General features: G+C 40.1%; 2 protein-coding genes across 3 annotated transcripts; one reads left to right on the top strand and one right to left on the bottom strand.

The window, feature by feature from the left end:
• The first annotated feature begins 8954 nt into the window (after positions 1 to 8954).
• On the top strand, positions 8955 to 25319 carry UFSP2 (UFM1 specific peptidase 2). 2 transcript variants are annotated; one of them, XM_058803325.1, is made up of 12 exons: positions 8955 to 8998; positions 11120 to 11198; positions 12926 to 13106; positions 13189 to 13255; positions 13589 to 13743; positions 14540 to 14732; positions 16194 to 16340; positions 17026 to 17190; positions 18381 to 18505; positions 20104 to 20180; positions 21810 to 21934; positions 23291 to 25319. In XM_058803325.1, exons 2-12 carry the CDS (start codon positions 11135 to 11137, stop codon positions 23375 to 23377), a joined length of 1386 nt encoding a protein of 461 aa, XP_058659308.1. In that variant the 5' UTR covers positions 8955 to 8998; positions 11120 to 11134; the 3' UTR covers positions 23378 to 25319. The 2 variants fall into 2 exon arrangements, with proteins under 2 accessions (XP_058659308.1, XP_058659307.1); XM_058803324.1 differs by having other exon boundaries at positions 13586 to 13743.
• On the bottom strand, positions 22278 to 26661 carry ANKRD37 (ankyrin repeat domain 37). The gene is made up of 4 exons (XM_058804329.1): positions 26389 to 26661; positions 25920 to 26072; positions 25134 to 25225; positions 22278 to 24653 (listed from the first exon to the last, which is right to left on the bottom strand). Exons 1-4 carry the CDS (start codon positions 26659 to 26661, stop codon positions 24416 to 24418), a joined length of 756 nt encoding a protein of 251 aa, XP_058660312.1. The 3' UTR covers positions 22278 to 24415.
• Between the last annotated feature and the right edge of the window lie 457 nt (positions 26662 to 27118).

The following is a 27118-nucleotide window of genomic DNA, read 5'->3' as shown; positions in this document are numbered from 1 at the left end:
GAGAACAATGGGCTGCTTCTGAATATGTCTCTCTTCTATTCTTTCTTTTTTCCTTCTTTTATTAAAACCAATCAGCAACTCTTGCTGAGTTTTTTTCTGGGAAAGCTTTCTTTAGGGAATAGTCAATGTCAAACACCAATTAAGGAAAATAGGAGTCATCCTTGGCACTTCTTGAACCTTCATGTTGAGAGAGCAATGCCAGACATTTTCCTAAAGCTTTACATTAGGCGAAGCTGAAGCATTTTGCAAAATAAATCAGTACTTTAAGGGTTCAGAATGTATTGAGCACTTTTTAAGAATATACCAGTTTTGATTTTATTAACAATAGCGTCTAATAAAAAGAAAAAGGGAAGGAAGGAAGGAAGGAAGGAAGGAAGGAAGGAAGGAAGGAAGGAAGGAAGGAAGGAAGGAAGGAAGGAAGGAAGGAAGGAAGGAAGGAAGGAAGGAAGGAAGGAAGGAAGGAAGGAAGGAAGGAAGGAAGGAAGGAAGGAAGGAAGGAAGGAAGGAAGGAAGGAAGGAAGGAAGGAAGGAAGGAAGGAAGGAAGGAAGGAAGGAAGGAAGGAAGGAAGGAAGGAAGGAAGGAAGGAAGGAAGGAAGGAAGGAAGGAAGGAAGGAAGGAAGGAAGGAAGGAAGGAAGGAAGGAAGGAAGGAAGGAAGGAAGGAAGGGAGACAATTCTCTTATCTTTGAGAAAAAAACAATTTACCTTCATCTTCAGAGAAAGTCTCTTCCACCTTAAAATTATTACCTTTCAAAACGTAAGATAAAGCCTTAACTCATAAACTTACCCCCCCAAAAAAAGACATTTTGAAACTGATCTTTCTTCTTTTCTGAAATTTGTTTTACAGTTCATAAATTCTTCCTGAGGCCTTTTCTTCTAAAAAGAAAAAAGAAAAAAAAGGTTATTTACTTGTGATCTTTTCAAGATCAGGTTTTACCTTCACATCCAATTCAGTTATCCAGAAAACAGAAATTATTTTCTCCTAAGTAAATGAGGAATCATTAACTTTCTTTCCATAACTTTTTTTTTCACCAAAACCTTTAACGTTAGGTTTCATACTAAAATGCTGCAGCAATTCCAGCTTAAAAGTGATCCAGTCAGCTGCCCACAGCTCCTAAGGCAAGCAGTGGGGAATGAGATGAGTGGGCCACTCTGGTTCCCACATGAGCACAATAACATCAACATGGTCCCATTCAGAAACTGATGTCAAAACCATCTTCTGGGGCACACAGGGGATCTCCACCACTTGTACACAAAGCCTGGGACTGGGCCACCAGGGCTCTGCAGAGAGATTTCTTCCCTATTCCTGCCTTGGTAGCCAGAGCTGGCCAGAGCTCTGAAGAGCCTGCATGCCCCACGTCAGAAGAGACAAAAGCAAATGGGAGTCCTTGGAAGTTACTCTCAAAATACTCTTCATCACACAAGGTGCTGGACATCATCTCTTCACAGATTTTACTGTCCCTGTTAGCTGGCCTTGTTATGGTGTTTTTTGCTCTTGTCCATACTAACTGGTCACTACAATTTTTTCTTTACTTCTCTTTAGTCCATGCCTACCTCATCCTTACAGGCATTTTATCATATTTCCCCTATAATTTTAACTTTGATTTGCCCTTGCATATTCCAGGAGATTTTTTTTTCTTCCTTTTTTTTTAATAAATTACTGATAAACTTAATTTATGAAGTCTAGCAAATTCCAGAAGAGCATCTTTGAAGTGAACTTTAGGTTTATTCTTCTCAACTTTTCCTCCATTTTTTACTCTCAATTCACCATTAAAATCTGAGGTTGAATTACAGTGTGTATAATCTCTTCCAAGCTTGCTCAACAGCCTGAAAATCTTTCAAAAATTCTTTACACCTTAAATCTGCTATATAACTTTGATACCCTTTGGAAATGGGCTTTTAGGGGGTTGGGGTTATTCCCCAAGCACGATATTATTCCTCAAAATTAGTAATACAATCTCATTACTAACTACCCTGTCTTTACTCAGATAACTGCATGCCACTAAACAAATCATGTATTTCAGAATCCTTACTATGCTTTTCCTCATTTTATTTGTCAATACTTCTTGAATTTTGTTCACTTACTGCTAAATTTCTGGCAATTTCTTGATGCACAGTGTTGCTCTACTGCTTTTCATCTACTCTTGTTCTTGGTTTTCAGTTTCTTTTCCCTCCACATCTCCTGTAAATATTTTTGGGTGGTTTACAATAAGAAGCATGTTGTAATGGAGCTGCAAATTGGATGAGTCCTAATGTTAACAACAGAAAACTATGGTATTATGGGAAAGAGCTCATGAGAGAAGGAAAAACAGCTACATAAATCATCACTGGCTGCTAAAACAGAAAAAAAACTAAAACTGGCTAAACAAATTCTTCATTTTCAGACTATTAACTAAGAGTCCCATTGTTTTTTTCTGTGATTTTGTGCAGTGTTTAACTTCCTGGAGTGTCTTTCTGCACTGGACAATTTTCCTGTATTTCATAAGAAAACAAAAAAGAATATTCATTCTTTTTCATTTATTTTCTTGTTGAAGAAATACCAACGGTGTCTCATGGGTCAATATCTGGATGTGTTTATAGAAAATGAAGTGCACAATGTCATTTATTTCTAAACAGAACAATGTACTGGTCTTGTTTCAGATAAAGATGTACATCTGAATTTTGCAATGATTCTGTTGTTTTCAAGCCAAGACTTCCAATATGTTTTCAGGTCAAGACCCCCATACCCATTCCCTGTTTGTCTCAAATTTGGGACTAAACACTTTATTTAGGAAGCTGTGGTATTTTCAAAGAGCTCATCTTGTTTATTTACAGCAAATAGGAGCTGACAACTCCAGAAGGCTTTTCTTGTCATCCCTCCTTGTCTTACTGGCTTTTCAGGAATCCAGAAGATCACAACACAGATAAGCTAAAAACAGTCTCCACTGCACACAAACCCCACAATAGCACAAACAGCCAGGAAAGTATCATGAAGAAATTTCCAAGTAAATGTTCTCTTCCAGGGTAGATCTATAATTTCATTATTTAGAACCTTTACTTGATCTGTAAACTGATAGTACACCACAGGATTAACTCTCTCCCTGGCTGGGATTCACACATCACCCTGGTAATGCTAACTTGATGTGTATATCAATTCATACCATGTATAGTGGCAGAACTTGCTGTTCTCAATGTTTGCATCCTCATTGACAAAGAAGATACAATATTCTGAGAAGTTTCCACAATTTTGAGGGCTTGTATCAGGAACTGTTAAATTAATTTAACATTTATTCAATTCAAATTATAAGACTATTCTTGCATCACTGGTTAATCCTTCTTGCTCTTGCATTCCTTGGAAAAAATGCTTTCTGCTGTCCCCCTGACCTTTCATGGTACAGTAAGGTTGTTTACAACTTAACAAACATTTTGTATGTTACTTTTGACAAAACAGCCCAATGTAAGAACAACAAAAAAAAATCCTACTTGATTTGCTAGCATAGCTTAAGGACAAGCTGAAATCCCTTACTCAAAAATCAAGACCAATAATTGTTAAAAGCCATTCCTGAAACTTTAAGGGCAAATTTCTCTATCAGCAATTCCCAGTAAAAGGTTCTAATTCTAGTGAACAGAAGAGCACTGAACAAGTCTGGAGACAACTTTGTCACTAATCTTAGAATAGGATCCATAAAATTCTACAAAACTCTATGCAAGGGACAGATTTCAGCAACAGATTTTATGCTGTAATAATTATGGATTGCATATATAAACCAAAATTTTTTTCTCCTTATGATGCCACAAAAATTAAAAATAAAAATAAATTATTTCTCAGTTGGTAAATAGCTAAATATAAGATTTATGTTTGTTGGTGTTATATAATACTGCTGGCCTAATTCCAGACACTAAACTCTTCAGCTGTCCCTCAACAGGTGTAAAGTGGTTTCACTAACTTTGTACCTCTGCAAAAACACATTAGAACTCTTCAGAGACCCTGAAAACCTTGAGCATTACCATTCTTAAGGAATGAGAGTCATGACCCCACCTGGACTACCTACATAACTGCAACTGCCCCCCAAAATGATGCTCAAATGGACAACTATCAATGTCTCTGTCAGGCTGAAGAACTACAATCCTCCAATGCTATAAACACGTGTAAACCTCCAGCATCAGCACTGAATGACAAGTCCCACGACTGAATATTAAAAAGCCCAAATTTCTTCAACCTCTCCCACCACTGAACTAGTCAGGCAATTGTATTCCAAAAGCCTGGGACTGTCCCACCAGCGTTCCCTTGAGAGACTTCTTCCCTGTGCCTGCCTTCGTAGCCAGAGAAGTCCTTGTCCAGCAAACGCTCTGCAGAGTCTAAGTCATCAGATTACAGATTTTCTAATTTGAACGTTAAATTTAAAGGTTGCGCTTGAACTTGTTCTTTCGCCAACAAATCCTGCCAGATCTGTAGCTTTTATGCAATAGCGGCCAAGCGGGCCGCACGAAGAGACCGCCGCCACCGCTGAGGGCGGCCGGGCCTCCCGCGCCCACCCTTCCCTTCCCTGCCCTCCCTTCCCTTCCCTGCCCTCCCTTCCCTTCCCTTCCCTTCCCTGCCCTCCCTTCCCTGCCCATCCCCGCCACCCTGCGGGCGGCTCCGGGGCTGGCGGGCCACGGCTGGCCCCGGCGGGGAGGAAAAGGAGCGGGGGAGAGCCTGGGCTGGAATAAAGGCTGTTCCGCCTGCCCCTGGGCGGCGCGGGGGTGCCCAAGTGCCCCCCAGGTTGGTGTTTTGCCGGGTTTGCTTCGCCTCTTCCCCGACTGCTCCCGCAGGGACCTTTCCCAGCACTAATGCTCCTGTCGATGGTCCGGTCCCGTGCCAGGAACGGCAGCAGGCTCAGACAATCCGGAGCAGGAGAAAGGAGCAGTCATGTCATTCCTCAGGTTGAACAGCTTAGAAGAATAAAAAAGAAAAAAAAAAAAAGTATGTGCATATCTGCCTATATATATGCACTGTGTACAACACGTCTTCCAGCATTGCACTGTTTGTAGTTCGGAGTTCATTTTGAGTGCCATTGACCAAAAGCTTCAGAGGTTAAAATTAACGAATGTTGTGTCTCCCAGCAGAGGGAGCCAGTTTTATTCCATAAGCATAGGGGGAAAGCATTTTTAAGCAGGAACATTCCTGGTCTTTTTACATTTATCAAGTCAGAAAAGAATAAAATATAATAATTTTTCCATGCCATCAGTATAGCATGATCTTGAAGGTCTCTGTGACCCATACAGCCTTATCATTTGAATTTCAGATGAGAGTAGGAATAAATTTTGAAAGCCAAGTCTTGTGGCATTACATACATTTCTTTCCCTTTTAAAAATAATTAATTTCTTCATTTATTCAATTATTTCAGGTAGTAGTGAACAACGGTGCTAATCACTTTTGATAGACAGCATATACAAAACAAGAACTCAGAGCAGCTTACTTTATCACATTTAAAGTTGTCATTATGCTCATAGCGGGTCTGCTCTTTCGTCCAGGATGATGACAGAAAATCAGTCATTCTTTATTATTTATGACGTCCTTCAATTTTTAAATTATACTTTAATTACACACGGGTCAGAATGCCTTGAGTAAGAATCAAATATGCCTCCTTTCATGCCACCTGACCAAAAAAAGACCTTCTCCAAGTGCCAATTTACAATATAACTGAGTTAATGAAAATTGGTTTTATGCAGAAGCAAGTAATAATACTGAATAGCAAACTGCATCACTTTTGTATGTGTATATATGCATCTGTGCATATGCATCTGTGTATATACATATACATATATATACATACATATAAAAACCTCAAATATTCCTTAAATTTCCAAAGGAAATGTTAAGGTAAATTTCAGTCATTATTTTGAGGAATTCTTACTTTTAAATGTTCTTTCATTAGTCTGGATTTTGAGGAAAGGATCTTAAAAACATGGCAGAAAAAGTAAAAACATAACACTAATATGAGCTGCATTGTGGCAAAAAATAAGGAAATTCCTATGTCACTTGCAGTTTACAGTGGTAAACTCCACGTCCAGTAGTGGTGTAGGGATTGTTACAGACAGCAGAGCTTGGGCATTATTGACAATAAGCTTTCTAACATATAGGATTGAATACAGCATTGGCTTTTCCTCAAACATTATATCCACCAATACTGCAAGAGTGGCAAATTTTAGTTAAAACACATTAAGGGATCTGATTAGTTCTGTAATCTCTAAGTAGAGCTAAACCCCAGTCTGCTGAGGCTACATTCCTAAGAGGTGCAGCTGTAAGCAGTTTAATCAAAAATAAAGCAATTTTCCCTGTAATAATTTATATAGCAGAGAAGGAAAATGTGCAGTAGCTTAGGAAGTACATGTAACCTACATGTTACAAAAAGGAAAAGCATTCATAGTGGAAGGATAGGGAGCCTGGAGCTCCCCATGGGAGCCATGGGATCACCAGTACTGTCAGCCTGACAAGCCTGACCTTCTAGAAGTTAACTTTTCTGAATAGATTTCCCTTCTGAAAGATCTCAGGTGCTTCATCTCTGAGGCCAACCACCCAGCACAGTAAAAAGTGTGTAAGCATTTTTTGAAATAGTTACATTTTCCTTGCTCTCATCATCTTCCTCAGATGAATCAATGTCCATCAAGTAAGTCAAGAGTAAAGAACACAACAAAAGGAAAACAGTGGTTAGCAGAGCACAGTATTAAATGACTGATGACAGAGCTCCAAACTGAAGAGCTGGAAAGTGACAGATTAAGGGGTGTTACTGTATTAGTTATCTGGAGTCACTGAACAGATATTTATGCATCATAAACCCATTTGAAAGTGAAATTAAAGTTTAGTCTAAAGGGAATGGTGTAAATTTAGCATCTTAAAAAAAAAACCTGTAAACTGTATCAAGATGCTCTGTGGAATGGAATATTATCCATTTAGATTTTAAGAAAAAGGAGACTAATCAACTAATGAAGTCTTATATATTCCTTATACAAGATCCAGGTTTTATTTCTTATACTTTCACAGATATTTATTCCCATCTGTTTCATCCTTTTCCTCTTTTTTTTCCCCATTTTTTAATTCTCAGTGGAAATTATGCCACCTTTTCTCTGCTTTTATTTTCTGCCCTGAATGCTTAGCTTTGACTCTGAATTTGTCTCAGCTGCAGGCAGCTTAATTATTTCTTCAAATCTTTTTCTTGCCCTAGACCAAAAATGTCCCTGGCTGCCATTTTTCACTACATATGGTGAAAATATACAGGATAAATAAAACCAGTGTAAGCAAATTTGCAAGTTTTCTTAGATTTATGAACTTACACAAGAAAAGGGACAATGGGGATTTTAAATAGCACCTAAGATAATGTGGTCCCATTCTTCTGACAACTTAAAAGTATTACTGTGATTTCAACTGGAACTGTTTGGTCATGATTGTGTTCTTGCTTAAGAGCTCCAAATAAAAAATGAAGGTCAGATTCTGAGTGTTAGAACTTGTGTGGGATACTGCCAGATGTCTCAAAAAAAAGACCCAAAACTAATAGATGAACAATATGTACAGAGCCAAGGTCTTTTCTGCTTTTGGTACTGCCACACTGCAGAGCAGACTGGGGCTGTATGGGGGACTGCAGCAGACACAGCCAGGACAGGTGACCCCAATTGCTCAGTATGTGCAGGGGGGATGTTTCGAGTGATGGCTTTGTCCTCCCAAGTCACTGTTACATGTGATGGGGCCCTGCTCTCCTGGGGATGGCTGAACACCTGCCTGCCCATGGGCAGCAGTGAATTCATTCCTTGTTTCGCTTTGTTTGTGTGTGTGGCTTTTGCTTTCCCTGTTGAACCGTCATTATCTCAACCCCATGAGTTTTCTGGTTTTTACCCCCTGTATATCTGTATATACACAGATTCTCTCCCCAGTCCTGCTGGGTGGAGGACTGAGCGAGTGGCTAGATGGGGCTTGGCGGCTGCCAGGGGTGAAACCATAATTTCCAACAGAAAGCTCTAAGAGATGGATATCACACATTAGACTTCTCTGGCATGTGGATGCAGAATAGAAAAGCTGTGGCAGCACAGCACTGCAGCAGCATAGCACCAATTAAATAGATTTTATACATTTTATTATGAAAAGCAACCTGCTGGAACACTGTGTACAATGGAAGGGTGAGCCATATTTTACTTGTGCTTAGCTTGTGGAACAGACAGTATGACTAAGTTTTAAAAAGCTCACAATTTTTTAGTTATTTTGGGGGAGGGCTTTTGCAACACGCGTTGGTTCACACTGTGTAAAACACATCATCACTTCATTAGGCAACCTCAGTGCTGTTCTTCGAGATCTTGACATCGGGTAAGGAACCAAAGGGCAGGTGACAAGAAAAAAACGACCTCAGATGACCAAAAGCTGACCCTAGGAAACCGGTTTAAGGGTTCACTGTTGGAAGCCAGTCAGCATTATTTGCGACGAGGACAGAAATAATTTATCATAAATAAAAAAAACCCTGGAATTAAATTCTCAACGCACAGAGCATTTATCAAGGGATTCATGGGGACGACTTTTGGACCTCAGCATGCCGATGTGGCTGAGAAGTGCGATGGCGGATGTGGAAGCCTGGCCTGGAGGGAGCAGTAACGCGAGGCAGCAGCCGGGCCAGCGGGATTGCGGAGCGTCTCCCAATGGATTTATGAAATGACGAGGAAATAACAGCACCGTTCGGCAGCAGGCCGCTCATCCCAGACACGCTGCGCTGAACGCAGCCATGGCTGCCCAAGGAGAGAACGCTCAGCCCCACGCACTCCCCGCAGCACCGCAGGGAAGGGAAGTGTGGTTCCGGTGAAAACCCCGCTCCCCGAACGGGGAGCGCTCGGGCCCGGGGCAGGCGGGCCCCGCCGGTAGCGCGGGCCGGGCGGCGGCAGCGCGCGTGCGCCGGGAGGCCGGGCCCGCGGCGGCGCTGACGGACGCGGTGTGCCCGCCCCGCCCCGCCCCGGCCCCCTCCCGCCATCCCCGGGGAATGGACGGATGGGTGCGAGACTAGGTAAGTGGGTCGGTGGGTGTCCGTCCTCAGCGCGGAGGGGAGCGCCCCCGCCCGGGCCGAGCTGGCGGCGGGGCCGGGCCGAGCCGGGCGGGGCGGGCTGGTGTCCCCGCTGCGGGCACCCCGCTGGGGGCTCGGCTGTCGCGTTTGGGCCTCCAGCCCCAGGGGTGCCTCGGGGAGAGGTGCGGAGCCCCCCCGATCCCCTTTCTGCAGTGCCCAGGCTGTGTCACACGGGGGGCAGGGGCGCCTCCCGCACTGACGCCTCGCTATAGCCCCTGCCATTCCCATCGCCCTTGGGGGACTCGGCTTGCCTGGCTTTAGGCAGGGATTTTTTGGAAGAGGTCATCAGAATGATGCGAGGCTCTTCTCCGTTGTGCCGAGCAATAGAACAAGAGGCCTCGGGCAGAACATGATGCCCAGGAAGTTACACCTGAAGAGAGAAAGAGCTTCTTTACTGTGCAGTGACAGCCCTGGAACAGATTGTCCAGAGACAGTGTGGAGTCTCCCTCAGTGCAGATACTCAGCAACTGTCTGGACACACTCCTGTGCAATGTGTTCTAGGATGACCCTGCTTGAGCAAGGACATTGGAACACATCATCCTAACAATAAGGTTGTGGTTTGATCCCCATTGTGGGCCATTCACTTAAGTTTTGTCCTTGTGGTTCCTTTCCAACGCAGAAGATTCTGTGATTCTGTGCCGCACTGTGGTTCTTTCCAATTTCACCCATGCTGTGATTCTGTGATGTCCATGATGAGCCACTATCAAAAGCAGCTGCTTTTGCAGAGCTTTTCTTTTTATTCATGAACATTATTCTTGCATAGCAATAATTCAAATAAAAACATTTGCATCAACCCAGACAAACATTTTTTTCATGTTCTGGCTGGGACTTTTGTTGGTCCCACACCCCAAGACCCTGTTAATGCAGATAACTGTGTTTTCTAAAATAATTCAGGATTATGCTTCAGGAGCCAAACTGTTTCTGGCACTCCAGAATCACTGAAACATGAAAATCCTTCACCAGCAGATAAACTGTAGTAGATTATTATATTTTAACAGTCATGCATATCTTGCATATTTCTCTTTAGAATGCTTTTAATGGAAAGAAAATTAGTCCTATGTTGTGGGTTTTTTATTTCATGAGTAGGAATGGCATTGCACATGGAAGTGTCTCATACCTTGTGAGAAAACAGTTGTGCAGTAAGTCCTTCCAGAGGGTCCTAGTATAGTTATTTTTACAGGTGCTTGGTAGGGTTTTTCTGAGCAGTTTAAGCACTCTTTCTGTGGACTTTTGCAGTGAGCGGTGCCCACACTCATCTGTCACCTTTTGTTCCTCTCTGTACTGCCACAGCTGTTTTTGTCTGGTACATTGAACTTGATTGGGGATTGATCTATCTGAAAAAGTCCTCTCTAAATAGAAGGGTGTCTTTCCATCTGCTTAAGCTGTGTGGTGAAGTTCATGTTAAAATATCTACAGTGAGCAGTTAGGAGGGGACAGAGCAGGCACTTGGGAAGGGGGAAGAAACAGCTGGCTGCTCTCTGTGGTGTCATAAGCTGCTCTCCTGTCAAATGTGAAACTCAGCCTTAGTTCTAGAGGTTGTGTGTGACACACACATACTCCCCCCCTCTTTGCTTTTTTCTCATTTCCCTGAAACTGATTTCCTAACTAAGGAATGCATACTTGTAGATGTGGCTAATTACCTTTCTGCTCAATTTTGTCCTTGCTTTACTTGAGCTGGAAGAATATATATATATATATATGTGTGTGTGTGTGTGTGTGTATGTGTATGTGAATGTGTATTATGGGAAACATGACATTTGGATTGAAACAATGAGACACAATGACATTTTATCTAAAGTATTTCTATATGATAGAAGTGTAGATTATGGCTTTTTTTATAGAGATAGGAAATGTGTTCCAAGGTGCAATTGAGGTGCTGGTTGCAGCAACTGCACACTGCTGCACCACACACTTCCCCGTTTATTCACTGGCCTTGTGTAACCTGAGCAGCTGCAGTAATTGCTGCTGTGCTTGCACACTCTGGTACAACAGCAGTCAGTTGTGGCTTGAGAGAAGGCATGTTGAAATGGCTGTTCATTTTCGTTGCTTCTTTTTTCTCCTTAGGTAATTCTAGAAGCTATGGATATACTCTTCAGAATCAGAGGAGGCTTGGATCTTGCATTTCAGCTTGCAACGACTGATGGTGTGTCTATAAGACTGATATCTTATACTTACATTAACTTTTATTAAGAAACTATTATATTTATTTTCTTGGCATTTTACCAGGTGTTAAGTGTTCTTCACAAACCTGTAAAGATTACTCTTTATCTCTATAAATTTTCTTACACTCTTTTTCCAACCTATTTTTTTGTTTTAATTTGAAATAAATTTTACATTGACATTTTTCATAATTTCATTTGCATATACATTTACTTGTGGATATGTTATTGGGATCATTTTTCAGCTTGAAGCTGAAGTTGACTCTGAAATTCTAAGCAAACAGAATAACTTTAGGCAATTAATTTTGTTATAATTGGACTGTATTAGTAATATAATTTTGAAACTGTGGTCCAATCTTTCTGGAGAAATAGAGAAGGGGAACAAGTTAACCAGTCACTCTACTGAATTTAGGCAGGATTGGCTACTGCAGTTCCATGTGATAGCAAGGGACTGGTCCATAAAGCATGAAGGGGCTCCTGTAGTGCCCCATTGTCACAGTAAATGCCATTCTGCTCAGGAGGCCTGCTCAGGGCTCTCAGGGGCCATTGAGGTGTCACAGGGCAGGATGGGGAAGGAGGCTGTTTTTAGCTCAGCTGTCAGTCATTCTGCATTTTAAAAGGATGTGTCTCTAGCTGAAACAATGAATTCCATCTAGTGAACCTTGATAAGGAACTTGGGCTTATTTGAGTTCGTGATGTGGAGCAGAATTGTTGAATAGATTGACCTAATCCAAAACAGCATTTTGTGAGTTGCATCCTCAGAGAAGGGTTATTTATTTGACTTTGTCTCTGGTGTAGTGAATTGTAACCACAGTGAAGCTGAGTGATGGTTGAATTGTCCAAGTGCATGGTATTCACACCTATTGGTGGGTAAATATGGTACCTTGTTCACTTTGAAGGGCACTGAGCTTTTTCTTTTGGAGCAATTTTTCTTTGACTTTTCTAATAATGTAGTTTTTACAGATTTCTAGTACAAAAGTTATATAATTGTGACTAAATTTAAGTTAATGCATCAGAGAGATACAGCATAGTCTGTGATAACTTGTTAGTACTGTATTCAAAGTAATGTTTTGTAACCCTCACAGTAAGGAAAAAAATGTGGCTAATGTGCCCAAGTTACTTTATCATATCCAGCAGTGTCATATCCATTGTAGGTTCAGGCTGTAAGGTGTGAGTAAATACCCTACAAGCTCTAAAAGACAACTGTACATACCAGTAATAAAGTTTCAAGCAAGCCAGACTGTGGCGTACAGGTTTATGCTGGCCAAAATTTGGTCCTCACCTGGAATGTAGGCCCTGCTTTTCCAAAGATTAGTCTGGGTTTGGATAGTATTTCTGAACAATGATGTGAGGTCAGAAACATGTGAGTGACTCAGATTGAATATTTTCAGGATTTTTTTCAAAACCCTAAATACACACAGATTGGTTAAGACGTATTAGATGTGGTGACAGGAGAGTAGAATATTCTTCTGTAAGTTTGACAGTATCTGACAGAAACAGTACACTTTTGCTCAGGGAGGTGTGTGAAGGTTTGAGACAGACCTGCTAAGTGAAATCTTACCTCAGTTTTCTTTACCCAGTCATTTTTCTGATCATAACAGCGCTTGCATTTTTATTCCAAGTCAAAAAAAATTCTTAAATGTGTGCCCAGCAGCTACAACAAAATGGTGAGAGAATTTTCTAGGCTAATTATATCCTTACTGTGTTTCAGAGGCATCAACAAAAAAGGCATTAGGATACGTTTTCAGTGATCTTGAAAACAAATTGTCCTCCGAGGTTCTTGTATTCAGAATTTGCCACAGTTCAGTCTATGTGTGGCCTAACAATGGTATGAGCACAGTTCCAGAGCTGACTGATGAGTCTGCATGTAAGGAGATAAAAAGATTTATACAGTAAGTATGTTTAAAAACTGGGGGGGATGGTTAACAGATTAATTTCATCTTATAGAAATTTCTCTTTCTGTTGATAATTCAGATTTGATCAAGATGATGAGACCAAACGAAAACTTGGCAAAAAAAAGGATAAAAAGTTACAGGATACGGTATGTTTCTAATATATAAGAAAAAATATCATTTAAACATTTTTAGACTTGCTCTCCCTAGGCTTTTCTGTACACAAATTAGCATTGACATGACTTTAAAGAGTGCTTTAAAGACTCAACATGAATGCAAAAGTCCACCTAAGGTAGATCAGCACATGGAAGTTTGTCTTCAACATTACCAGCTTTTTCCTAACCCAAGTATTTAATTACTGATTTTGATACCAAATACCTGCAATCTTAATTTTGCCTTCTTGGTTCATGTATTTCTTGATTCTTACTTTTGCCTTCTTGTAGCTGGAGATGTAATATTGGTGTCTTTTTTCTCTGCAGCAGCAGATAATCAATGTAGACCTCATGTTGGAAATGACATCTTCATTAGCTGCTCTGGCTCCAGTCATAGAAAGGGAAAAGAAGGAGCACCACTACATAAATATGACATTACCAGTTGATGTTGTTGTATCTGTTTCTCCAGAAGAGCCATGGGGAAAGTAAGTGTTATCCTGAACTTGCAATTTTTCAGCTTCATTTCTGCTTTTTCTTGAAATACTGAAGTAAAACTATATCATTCATCAGTTTAATGAAAAGTATGTAGTATTTTTGTGATGTAATTTTAACTGTGTAAATAATAAAAGCTCATGTAGACAGCTGTTAGCTTCAGTAATCTTGAGACATGATCCTTTTGCTGTCTGTAAAAAATTCAGTTTATCAATGTCTGACAAATTTGATAACTCATAACCATTCCTTAGCAAAGAATTGAGAAAGTCAGGAAAATGTTCTAGAAATTTTTGTCTGTGAGGTGTATAAAAGTGAGAGTTGGGGTGGTGTATTTGATGAGTCTTTGTAATCTCAGCCCTGCATTTGGGGGTGCAGCTGGGTAGGTACAGATGGAAAACACTTGAGTCTGCCTATGTATTTTTTCCTTGCATTTTTTCCACAGGATTTGACTCTACACGACACTAAATGGTGTGGATTTGCAAAAAAAACAAACTATTAGTGATATGTTTAATTTTTATTTTGACAAATGCTCATACTGATTGTGTTTCTGATATGAGAGCAGGGTAGCCACATTTGGGAGGACTGAATCACTAGGGACTCATTTCTGTGTGCAGACAAGCTTTGAGTAAGGCACAGCTGGGCTCTGCCTTTTCCTGTGGGAGCAGAAGCATTGAAGTAGTGCAGTCATCTGACCAGGTCAGATGTGCATTTAGGTATTGTATAACTCACAGCTGTGAGAAAAAATCATTCACAATCACTGCTCTACTTTTGAAATATTGTACTTTGCAGGGTACAGAATCTCCTAGTGAAAGCAATTCATGGGCAATTAACTGACATGGAAAGATGTATCATGAAATATGTGAAAGGAACATCAATTGTGGTACCAGAACAATTTCATTTCATGTTACCAGGAAAAAATCACCTCGTGACAGTCTCATATCCTACGGGTATTTCAGATGATCAGCTGGAAAGTTACAGAAAGGTAAAGCCAACAAACAGCAACAGAACTGAATCTTCTCCTTTGAATTACTGTAATTGAAGCAGTGGTAGGGCTTTCCATTTAGTCAATGTAGAACAAGTACTAGCAGATACTGCTGTATTTTAGATTCATTTTTATTATAACCAAAGCAGTATACTGAATGGAAACTTGATTCATTAGAAGTTATTTTATAGAATGTGCCAGATCTCATTTTTGTGAGAGAACAACAGAAACTTTAAAAGTACATAAAATTTGGTTGATAAATATTTTCTCTAAATTATACTTCCAGTAAAGTATTATTTGAATTTCTCCCTTTTTTTGTTCTCCTATGGTAGAACATTATTTTTCTTTGGGTGTGTTACTACATTCAGCTTTTTACATATGTCCTGAAAGGCTTATTGGGGGTTTTGTTTGTTTTGGTTTCTTTCTTGGGGTTTTGTGGTATTGTGGGGTATTTGTCTGTTTGGAGGGGCTGCTTTTTGTAGCTCGCAGTTGGCCAGACTTAGCTAGTTTTTGGCTTGTTTTTGCCTTTGGGTTGGCACCTAGAAAAAAGAATATGGATGAGGTGGAAGAATGTTGAGATGTGTCAGTCCTTTCAGATTGAGACTGATACCAGTCTAGGTCCACACAATTGCATGTACTGAGAGCAGGGAAAGAATATTCTGCAGCTTGGAGGTGCAGAAACTGGGGACTTTTTCTGTGTGAAGCATTACTGGGTATATAAAACCCAGTCTAGCCTTGTGTTTGCAGAGGCCTCGGGCACTGGTGGCACTGCCTGTTTCCTGCTCTCTCTCTGCAGTTCGCTCTAACCCACTGCTGGGAAGTGTTACTGCAGCTCCTCTAGCTGGGCTCAGTGCTGGGTCATCTGCCTAAAATGTATTACCTGTGTTACACACATTATCCTAGATGATCTCATCATGCCTTTCACTCTTAAGCTCTGTGAAATAAGACAATATATCTCTTTAAATGTGGCTGCTGTGTGGCAAACAGAGCTTAAGAGATTTTAAACTGAATCTGCTTGAACCATAAGCCCAATATCTTTACTTTGTGTCAGTACATGTTATTTGTGTGCTCCAATATCAGTTAAGATTATAATTGGGTGTGTGTATCTACATTACTGTGTAGATAAAACTGTAATCCTTTTCTATGATGGTGTATTTTATCAGGCTTTCATAACAAATCTGTTACTCATGGTATTTCCAGTGGGGCCCCAGCAGCAGGTGTTATGTAACAGGACTGCAGAAAGTAGTGGGTCCTTTAGAAGGGAGGTAAGCCTGCATGAGCTTCCCTGCAGAGGAGAGGTCTGGTAGTAAACATACTTGCTGAGTGTTTAATTAAGCCTATTTTAATAATTTGCTAAACTGTGTTATTCAAATTATATCTTTATTGCTGCTTACAATGTGGTCTTTCTTTTAATCCAAACCATGAATTGTGTTTCTTATTTTTATTTGAATTTGCATGTAGGAATTGCATGGGTTATACAATCTGCCTTGTGACAGACCATATTTCAAGAGAGCAAATGCTTATCATTTTCCAGATGAACCATATAAAGATGGATATCTCAGAAATCCACATTTACATCTTAGTTCACCTGGCATGGAGTCTGGTATGGTAAGTTTAAATTGAAACATTTTGCAGAAAGTACCTTTTTATTATAATTGAGATTTTTTTTTTATTGAAAGAAGTAATTTAGATAGTAAATGATGTGCAGGTAAGAAAGTGAAATAATTGGCTTGTCCTTTTAAGCAAAAGGGCTTCTCTGCACAAAATGGCATTGCTTTAATTTGGATTTTCCTGAGAAATAATAATAAATTGGATTTTCCAGGGAAAATAATGTCCATGATTTTAGCATGTATTCTAAAAATTTTCTCAGAACTAGGGCAAGAAACTAAAACTAGGAACAGAGAAGTTTAGGAGACAAAACCAGGTGGAGTAATCATGAGTGAATAGTGACCCTTTGAATCTTCCAAAGAATTGCAGTCCCCAACTGCAAACTTTACAGGTCAAGTGCCAGGTGATATGACTTCTCTGCAAACTGGTGCAAGTGTGATGAGAAGCCTGTGTGTTCTCCCCTCTGTGCAGGTTTATGTAGTGCAAGGTGTGTACAGTTACCTGTGTTCTCCCCTCTGTGCAGGTGTATTTAGTGCAAGGTGTGTACAGTTACCTGTGTGTTCTCCCCTCTGTGCAGGTGTATTTAGTGCAAGGTGTGTACAGTTACCTGTGTGTTCTCCCTCCTGTGCAGGTGTATTTAGTGCAAGGTGTGTACAGTTACCTGTGTGTTCTCCCTCCTGTGCAGGTGTATTTAGTGCAAGGTGTGTACAGTTACCACCACTACATGCAGGACCGCATCGATGACAGTGGCTGGGGCTGTGCCTATCGCTCTCTGCAGACAATCTGCTCTTGGTTCAAGCACCAAGGCTACATGGATAGACCTATACCAACACACAAGGAAATTCAACAGGTACAGAACACTTAAGGAGATTATTTTATGCTTATTGTCTGTAAAGGTTTGTGTGGATTATGTTTTAAATATCAAATTCGTACAGTTTAGAAGATATTTTTTGTCCCTTAAATTGGACTGGTGGTTCTGAATTGTTTGTTTTGGGTGACATTATCTGTAGAATAAGATACATTAATGAAATGTTTCCTTGGAATAATGTTATATTAGAAGTTGTGATATGACATTTTCAGTGTTTTTGTCAAATGAAAAGAACAAAGAACCCAATGTGTCATGCTAAAATCAGTTTTAAAACTGGCTGTCATATTCAGTGACAGCTAGATTAGTTCCCAGATGCTACACAGGAATTTACTGACAAGTTTTGCAACTTTGCCTCTGACAGTAGTGCACTTTTCCTGATTTTTGAACTCTCCTTCACTTCTTTTGCTGTTTTGAATTTAAATGCATACCTGAATTGTTCGTTTTTGTTAACAGCACTGAATTAAAACTGTAGGCTTGTAGCTAATACCCATACTTGGGTATGCCTGTCAAGGAATACTGCAATTACCTTCTGTCTTCTAAATATAATTCTTCATGTTACAGTTATTTACTGAACATTTCTCAATCCACACCTGAATGCTATTGAAATCTGTGCATGCCTGTAGCATATTTAGGCATCTGAAAGAGGGTAGTAGCCCTCAGAAGACCTTTGGGCTTTGTGTCCTGAGCAGAAAAGGTCCCTCTCAAGTGCTGAATGTAACATAAAAGGCTCAGAATGAAGAAGAGGTTAAAATAAACCATAACCTTTGACATGGATCAGTAGCCTCTTTCTCAGAGCACTGTTTTATGGATGCTTTCCTGAGTGCTTTGAATAGAAATCCGAGCCTTCCAGTCTGTGAAGTGGCTTCTGCAGTGTACAAATAATGCACTCCATTATTAAAGAGCTCAGTGGCCCCCCTCCCAGCCTGAAGTCTGCCTGTGGACCTGGGATTGTAGTCTCTGCTCATGGACACAGTTCTGCATTACTGCTCAAAGGGACATTTCCAAAACAGAACCACAGTGAATGATTTCAACATCCATCGGTCTGCTTTTCAACAGCTAGGTTCAAAACACATGTCCATATATATAAAGCAACATTGTTCACACAAAGTGGTGGAATTCCCTACTATGTGTTGTTGACATTTGGGTTTCTTCCTCATTGTGATGTTGCACAGGCACTGGTTGATGCTGGAGACAAGCCTGCAGCGTTTGTTGGCTCACGGCAATGGATTGGTTCGATTGAGGTCCAGCTTGTTTTGAATCAGCTTTTTGGAATAACATCCAAAATATTGTTTGTCAGGTAAGAATCACTGCCTGTTTAGTAGCTTGGTAATTGCTAGAAAGACTGAATGCCTTAAAATGCAAATCATGATCACAGTACGTGGGAGAAGAGGTATAATTAAAGAAGAGGTATAATTAACCCTCCATTCCTACCTTTAGTTGTACTAAGTGCTTATAGATGAGGGTAGAGTTAAATTTCTTGGGAGCTTTGAGTTGCACTTTCCATTTTCTATAAATTGCTTAATAATATGCAAATTGCCCAGTTTTATAAAGCTATGGTCAAATGCTTCCACAAGAAATGTGGCTCCCATTGGGTTTGCATAATCTATAAATTGCTTCATGATACGCAAACTGATATGGAATTCAGCCTTTGCACCACAATTTTTGATGCAGGCACACAGTCAGATGTCCAGAGAGAACTGAATGTACACTAACAAATAGATTATTACTGCAGCCACAGACCTAACTTGTGAGTTTAGGATTAAGGCAAATTGTTGAGAAGTCTGGAAAATAATGTTCCCCTTTTTGCATTTGTGTGACAAATAAAGCAAGGAATTTGTTTCCATTCTGACAATCTCATGCTCTCATACACAGTGAAGGACCCTACGAAGATATTTGGAACAAAAAGAATAGTCTTTAGCATTTATCAGAAGAAAAACTGTCATACTTTTTATAATTTAGGAAGCATTAAGCTGACTAATAAAACCCTGAACATTTAATAAATACTGTCATGAAATTAAGAACATACACTAACAGTATGTGTGAAAATACAAACCAAAATGCTTTTCATATGTTGTATTTATTTAGAGTAAATTCACATTGTAGGTATTCTAAAAGAGCATAGTGATGGGGATGCCTAATGGTAGGAAAATAGTTCAGGTCTTCAATTTTTTAATCTTTTTTTTGCTCCAGAGCTTGTACTTGCAGAGGATTCACCTATTATTTATAGCAGCCGTGAAGATTTTTATACCTGCATATGAGAATATAGAATACACTCCTTTCTGAACTGGGTAGAATTGCTCATAGTGCTGCTACAAGGGAGCACCAGTTTTTCTCAGTGTTACAAAAAACCAACATCAATACCATGCTGGGAAAAAGAAACAATCATGCAGCTTTTTCAGCTGGTCACTGGCAGTGGATAGCATTTTTGTCTTGGGCTTATTTCCAGCAAGCATCTTTAATTCTTTATGGAAATAAGACTTCACAGCTGCACCAGCAACACTGCTACTGCAATATTATAATAAATTATATTATAATAATACTGCAGTATTATAATAAATTATAATAAATGCATCATTTCCCAGTTTTGTATTCTGTCTGCATTTAATCCATTCCTACTTGGGGAGTAGGCACACAGACTTTCACTGGGTTTTAAAAAGATTAGCCACTATATGAAGAAATAAAAAGACAAGATATCGAAAATGTCTGTATTAATATCCATGCCTAGCAAGTAGACCTTGTGATAGAAAATATTTTTCAGATTTTCTCAGGAAGTTTAGAAAGGAATAATCCAAGTGACTTTCTAATCAGTTATCTATGCAGTAAACAAGTATAATGGACAATTAGTGAAGTAAGTCTAGTGAGAATGATAAGTCTCTTTTTGTTTTTCTTACCTAGCCAGGGTTCTGAACTAGCATTGCAGGGAAGAGAGCTTGCTAATCATTTCAAGACTGAGGGAACTCCAATTATGATTGGTAAGTACTTGAGTGTTGAAGAATGCTAATGAAAGTGCATGGCCTCCCTGTGCTGAATTTCATTCCAATTAGAACCCATTTAATTTACTGTACAAAAGTTAATCAAAACTGTAGATAAATTAAAAATTACGGTTTTCCCAAGGTAGCCTCAAAAATGATAGAGTTTAGTCTGGCTGGTATATTTTTATTTGGTATTTCCTTCAAGCTCAGTTTTAAACATGGAAAAAAAAGTCAGTCTAAATGGTGTTTTTATAAATTTCTATTAAGTCAGAACTTGAGCTGACTTCCATTCTCTACAGGAGCAGAAGTTCATAGAGTTCCCCAAAACTTCCCCTCAGACAAGAGTACTGTTTATCTGGCTTGGAAGAGAGGGTATTATCCAAATTTGTTTTAAGACCAGTTTTAGTAATCTGAAGTATTGGTATGATAACTGCCATTTGCAAAAATAATGCAACATTAATTGAACTGTTTTTTCCATGTTGTGTTTTAGGAAATTAGCAATATTGATGTTATTATTTTCAACTTTAATAACATTAATTAATGCAATTTTTCAATCTGTATTTGTCATTCCATAATACATTGTAACTTTCTCAAAACATAGGTGCCAGAAGTCCAGACTTTTTTGTATGGTGGTGGTTTAGATTAGAGATTAGGAAGAAATGTTTCCCTGTTGGACACCAGAACATCTGCCCAGAGTTCTTTGTGGGTGGCCCAGGGCTCAAGGCCAGGATCAATGGAGCTTTAAGCACCTGCTCTAGAGGGAGGTGACCTCCCCATGGCAGGGGGGTTGGAACTAGGGGATACTTAAACTCCTTTACAACCCAAACCATGCTATGATTCTATTAAACATTCTTGGCCTTTCAGCAGCCTTTTGTCTGAATTTCAAGAATGTAAAATCCTGTATTGAAAAATCTTTTAGTACCCTTTGTACTGCACTCTTGTAGGTTGGTTTAATTTTTGTTGTCATTGGAGGGCTGGAGTTGGGCTTTTTGAGGGTAGGGTTTGGAAATTGGTTTTGCTTGTATTCTTCCAGGGATTTTGCAATCCCTATGTGCTGTGTGGAGTTATTAGTATAATATTGTGGGGAAGTAAAATATTGCATGTTATCTGAAAGAAACATGCAAGAGTTGACCTGAGGAAAGGGAAATCAGAATGTAGTATTCTGCCCCTAATATTCATTGATGTAATACAGTAGAAAACAACAGATAAACTTCATCCAGGAATTCTGATTTCTCTTCTAATTTTAGTCCTTTTACAACCATGAAATTTTGCAGGTTTCTTTCCTACAGTTAGGTTTCTTTAAAAAAAAGTGCAAAAGAGACGTTTGAAATATTCTTGACTTCATCTGGGGGAAGTGCTGACGATTTAACCTGCCTTGCTGACTTGGAAGAAATTTGGAAAATACATTCTGTAGTAACTTATTTTAGTTACTACAACTAACCTTTCTTAGATGTAGTAAAGATACATTGTTTAATAATGTCAAGAATCTTATGAAAGAAACACTTTCAGAATCATCTTGATACAAGCTAATCTGTAAATAGAAGGTGTTGATGTACTTTTATTTAGACCTTGCACATTAAATCAATCCCAATGAAAAAAAATCAGCAATCTCTGTTTCTCCTATTTTAGGTGGAGGTGTTTTGGCTCACACGATATTAGGAGTGGCTTGGAATGAGACTACAGGGCACATTAAATACTTGATTCTAGACCCACATTATACTGGAGGAGAAGATCTGCATGTTATATTGGAAAAGGTGAGGCTTAATGCACATACACACTCACACATTTATGTATATACATGTATTTTGGCATTAAACATATAATGTCCAGACAAATACAATGTGGCCATTCTATGGCTTCTCTATTCCTTATGGAAGAAGCACTGACCCTGCTTAACCTGCATACTACAATATATTAAGTATTGGCAGTTTCTGAAACTTAGTGTCTTTGGAGATGTATCAGATCAGAAACTACAGCAAGTTATACTATAAAGAAATGTTCTTTATTTTACATGAATTCACCCATCTTCCCTTTTACCCAGGAGTATATACCATAAATGTGTTTTATATTTTGAATAAAACAGAAAATTCTGTTCAGGCTGTAAGATGCTCTAAATGAAAGAGAAGATAATTTATTTTAAATATTAAAAGTTATTTTAAAAATCCAGCAATAACCATTCTCAGATTAGGCCTTTAACAATGATCAGAGGGTAGGTACTGAATTGTTTTGAAAATGTGGAAAAACTACAAAGTGGTCAGGGGCATGTAATGTCATTTCCACATTTAAAGCCACTAAAAGGGATGACACAGCATGTTACAAACCAGTAAATATAGTGTCAGAATTGTAAACTCTTAAAGCAGCTGAATCATCCTGTAAGTGCTAGGTAATCAATGTCTTTTCTGTTTTTCATATTAAGTTGGAAATAGTAACTTTTATTTCTAATTGATACCCTTGTGTAGGCCCAACAAAAAAACCCAAACAAACAAAAAACTAACAAATAAAGCCAAACAAACAAAATCCCACAAAAAAAACCCAACAAACAAAACAAAGGAGCTCTTTAAGAAACATTTTACTGGCCTGTAATGATCAGAGCTTGAAATGAACACAGGAAGAAACAATTTCCAAAGGCTGTGTAGGACCAAAGGCTGTTAGAGCTACTAGCTGTTAGAATGGTTTCAGTGGTCCAGGAGGATAAAATAAATGCAAAACCCACTTTCCTCATCAAAAGTGTCTAGGGAGGAACTAAGGGAAACTGTGAGAATGATGGTGTTTCAGAATAACATTAGCCTCTCAGGAGCAGCAGAAGGTAGTGGGGAGGTGGGAATGGGGAGGAGATGATACTTTCTAAGAATTAAGCTGGGGAGGGAGGAAGGGGGAGAGAGTCTTTCTGTAATGTGTTTTCCATTAATGTGTTTCCAGGCATGTAGAGAACTTTCTGAAAATTGTCATTGCATTCTACAGACATTTGAAAATAATTCATACAGCTCAGATTAGTATAATTGGTAAAATAGGAATAGACTCAATAGTAAAAAGCAGGAAAAACAGAATTGGAATTTCTGTCAGGAAACCCAGATTTTGAAGTAGATTTAAAAGCTCTCTTGCTTTTCCAGGGCTGGTGTGGCTGGAAGGGCCCGGAGTTTTGGAACAAGGACGCCTATTATAACCTGTGCCTACCTCAGCGACCAAAGGCTATTTAAATTCACTCTCATGCTGAATATGCTGAGACAGAACAGTAGCTAAACTAGATAAAACTCTCCTGTTATTTATCAAAATAATGCTTTAAGTCAATCAAAACCCAGTTGAAATAGAAATGTTGGTTGAATGACTTAAATTAAGAAACTATTTTTTTAAAATGAAACCTCTAGAAATAAGAGTTACCTGCTTTGAACTGTATTCCTTATAAATGCATCTATTAGGCAACAAATACTCTGTACTTTTCCATAGCACAACTTCAGGTTGATATAGTATTTCCTCTTCTGCTAGAATCTTTGTAGATTAAATGCCAAATCCAATTGTTTTAGGGAATTCTTTCATGACAAAAAGATAAAGTGTCCTCTGCCTTTCAAGTTCCACTTAGCCAGCTGTCTTGTCCATTATGAATCTGTTCAAAGGCTTTGTTTGTTGTTGGGATTCTTGATGAGGCATTTTAGGAGTGGGAAAAGAATGGCCGTATTTACTGAATTTTAGTAATTTTTCTGTCATATTTACACAGAAAGAGAATTAATTTTTCTATGCTCATTTATTTATAACTGAATGAATACAAGTATTCCAGGGGGAAAAAAAAAACTCAAAAAATGCTTCTGTAAGAAGTAACAATAAACAAGCTTTCCTCCTTCTCAGAAGGAGACAATGTCCCAGCACACACATCTGACTGCTTGGTGTATCATCCAGTCATGGTTCTTCAGACTTTAGATTCCCCTTATTTCATGTTGGAATTACAAGCTGTTTCTTCTGGCAGCTAGGAGACAAGATCTGTCATAGGGACAAAATAAGTCTGTAGCTACTTCATCAGTACATCAGTAAGAGTACTAATGATTTATTTTTTTTTCTGTGTTGAAGTAGCCTCTTAAGTTCCTCATATACTGTCCATTTCCAAGAATACCCTAACCTTAAGTACCTATGCAAGTTCATCCTTACTAGGAGGCTTCCTAAATCTAACTGCTCTAACACACGTTTGTTTTACTTAGATGCTAAAAGCACTTTAAAATATTCAGATTTGTATTAAACCAACACTGTTACACACCATCTGATCTTCTCCTCTTCCTGTTTATGGATCTGCTGGTTTCACTTTCTTGTTTCTGTGCAGTTGGATCCTCTCTCTGCAAGCCATGTCTGTCACTTAGTGAGTATCCAGACTGTCCTCTCAGTTTCATTGTCTGAGTGTGCTGAATTGTCCTGAGGAACTTGGCACATTCCAGAAAGCCATAATCCAGTGCAAGGTCTGCTGCTGTCTGTCCACTGTTGTTGCACAAGCTGAAATCCAGAATTAACAATAACCAATTAAACTGGAATAATGAACAAGTGCTGATGAAGTGGTGATTTACGCAGGTGTATAAAAATAAGTACTGAGAATCAATAGCAAGAAGGTTTGTCAAGGATAGCATACAGCTCATACAGGGGGTTGGTATTAAATACAAAAAGGAATAATTATTTTGAAAAAAAAATTTCATCAGACTATTACTGGCTTTAGCCTATCAGAAAGGCAAGGAGAGGGTGAGATTATGATCAGGATTTACTCTCCTCAGTTATCACAGAGGCATATAGCTAAACAACAGCGTGTGAGCATGTGGTCGGTGCTCCTTTGGTGTTTATATCAGTTTTTCATACTCCTGTGGCTATAGCCATGCTATATTTGCAGCCTCAGCATGTGTGTTCTGAGCAAGTTAAAGGTACTCTGTAAAATGCACATCCTTTGATGCTCTTACTGAAGTTACTAAATGTCATTCAACTTACTCAATTTTAGCATCACCAGCAACAAGGAGAGCAAGACATTCCAGACTCCCAGCTTTTGCTGCTTTATGTATCGGGGCTTCTCCAAGGCAATCCTAAAAACACAATTTATATATAACAGTCATTTGCAAGAAGAGGAGTAGGATAAAGCTGTCTTGTTCTCACAAATGACTGTTTATATACACCAGTCTGTTGTGAGCTGGGAGAATAAAGGAATATAGCTAGGATAGTAATGGTAACTACCATAAAATGTCTAATGTATTCATCATCACAAAGCAGAAGTGCTGTCTCCTGCACTACTCATTGTTTAACATTTGCCTTCTAAAAGATAACTTACACAGAATACTCTCTACAAGATTAACAGCATCTCTTGGCACCATTCAGGGATTGCTGTGACCAACAGCTTGCTACCAGCTCAGAGGTATAAGAGATTCAACTCAGCAACTCGAGTAAGAATCCTTTCATTTACTCGAAGTTAAGGACAAACTTTTGGAGGAAAAATAAATACTCAAGTTGTGTAAAAGAATTAAGTTGTTTGGACATCTGCATGCAGCACTCTTAAGTGTGAAAATTAAATTATACATTGCAAGCGAAGTTGCTAATGCAATATAGACAGCATTTCTGGTTCATGCTAGAAGTTACTCTAAAATAAGCCACCCTAGATATCTCATCCAATACAACTGAGTTTAAAAAAACCCTCTCTTAGATAAAAAGTGTGTCAATAATATTAAGTGAATTTACTGACATGCCAGATTAGAAGTGGAAGGAATAAAACATAGTGTTTTTTACCTGTTGGTTCAAATTTGCTCCTGTCTGCAGTTGCCAAAGTAGGAAAAAAGCTTCACCACCACAAGCAGCCAAGTGAGCTGGAGACTGACCAGAGGCATCTGCAGGTGCATTCACAGCGGTTCCCGTCTCAAACAGGTTGCTGAAACTACCAGACTGAAACAGGATAGCAAAAGAAATGGTACTGCCAGTGTAAGCCACGGCAGGTCTCAGAATACTGCATCATAGCAAAAAACATTCCCCATGCAAATCATTGGACCTTCATGTTCCTTGCAACTGCCTTCTAAATATTTTCTTTTTTAAAGAGCAGTGCAAGAAAGATTTTGTTGGCGTTTAATCTCTTAACCAGAAATACCGATCGACAGGGTTAGTGCCCCAGCATTAACAGCAGCAGCTCCAGGCAAACAGCCCCTCATTCACTTCCGCAGCCGGGCTCCCGGCAAGACAGAACCGCAGCCAGAGCGTTCCAAACCTCACCTCGGAGCTGCAGTCCAGCATCAGCATCGCTTCCCCTTGCTGGCCGCGGGGCTGTCGGGGCTCGGGTCTGTCGGGGCTCGGGCTCTCGGGGCCGGGGAGCGCGGCGCGGGTCCGTCCGTGCCCGCCTCCCCGGCGGGCTGCGAGCGCCGGGCCCGCGGCCCCGCCCGCCCCGCCGGCCGCACGTAGGCAGCGGCAGCCGCCGCCCAATGGCCGCCGCGAGGCTCCGCGGGGCCGCGGCCGGGCCGGGGCTGGCGGCGGGGGCGGCCATGTGGCGCGGGGCTGGCCGGCACGTCCCGCACACACTCTCCAGCCGCGGCAGCGCCCTCCGGAGCCCCGGGCAGGCCGGCACCCGCTGCTACACCGCCCGGGAGCGGGCTCGCTGGAAGCGCCGCTGCCCCGGGAGCCCTGAGCGCGGCCTGGTGTGCGCTGGGCTGTGCTGCTGCCAGGCGCAGCCGCCACAGCGCTTCTGCCAGCCGACCTTAACGCTGGTTTGGGAATGCTAGACCAAGGCAGACTTGCATCTAGGAAAGAAAACAATAGAGGATTGGAGTTTTTTTACCAAAAAAACAAAGCTTAAGTCAATGAAAAGAAATCCTTACAATCGTCCTGCCCAAGCTCTGCCACTAGGCCAGGGAGACTGGGCAGACGTGTCACGCTGTGAGACCCAGCTCTGCCCTTCAGCGCAGACATTGCAGCAAGTTCAGCATCACCAGTGTGAGCGGGAC

Source organism: Ammospiza caudacuta, chromosome 4, assembly GCF_027887145.1.
Source record: "Ammospiza caudacuta isolate bAmmCau1 chromosome 4, bAmmCau1.pri, whole genome shotgun sequence".
In the NCBI taxonomy this organism is placed as follows: Eukaryota; Metazoa; Chordata; class Aves; order Passeriformes; family Passerellidae; genus Ammospiza; species Ammospiza caudacuta.
The sequence above is the reverse complement of the archived record's forward strand: the minus strand, read 5'-3'. Positions and strand labels throughout refer to the sequence as shown.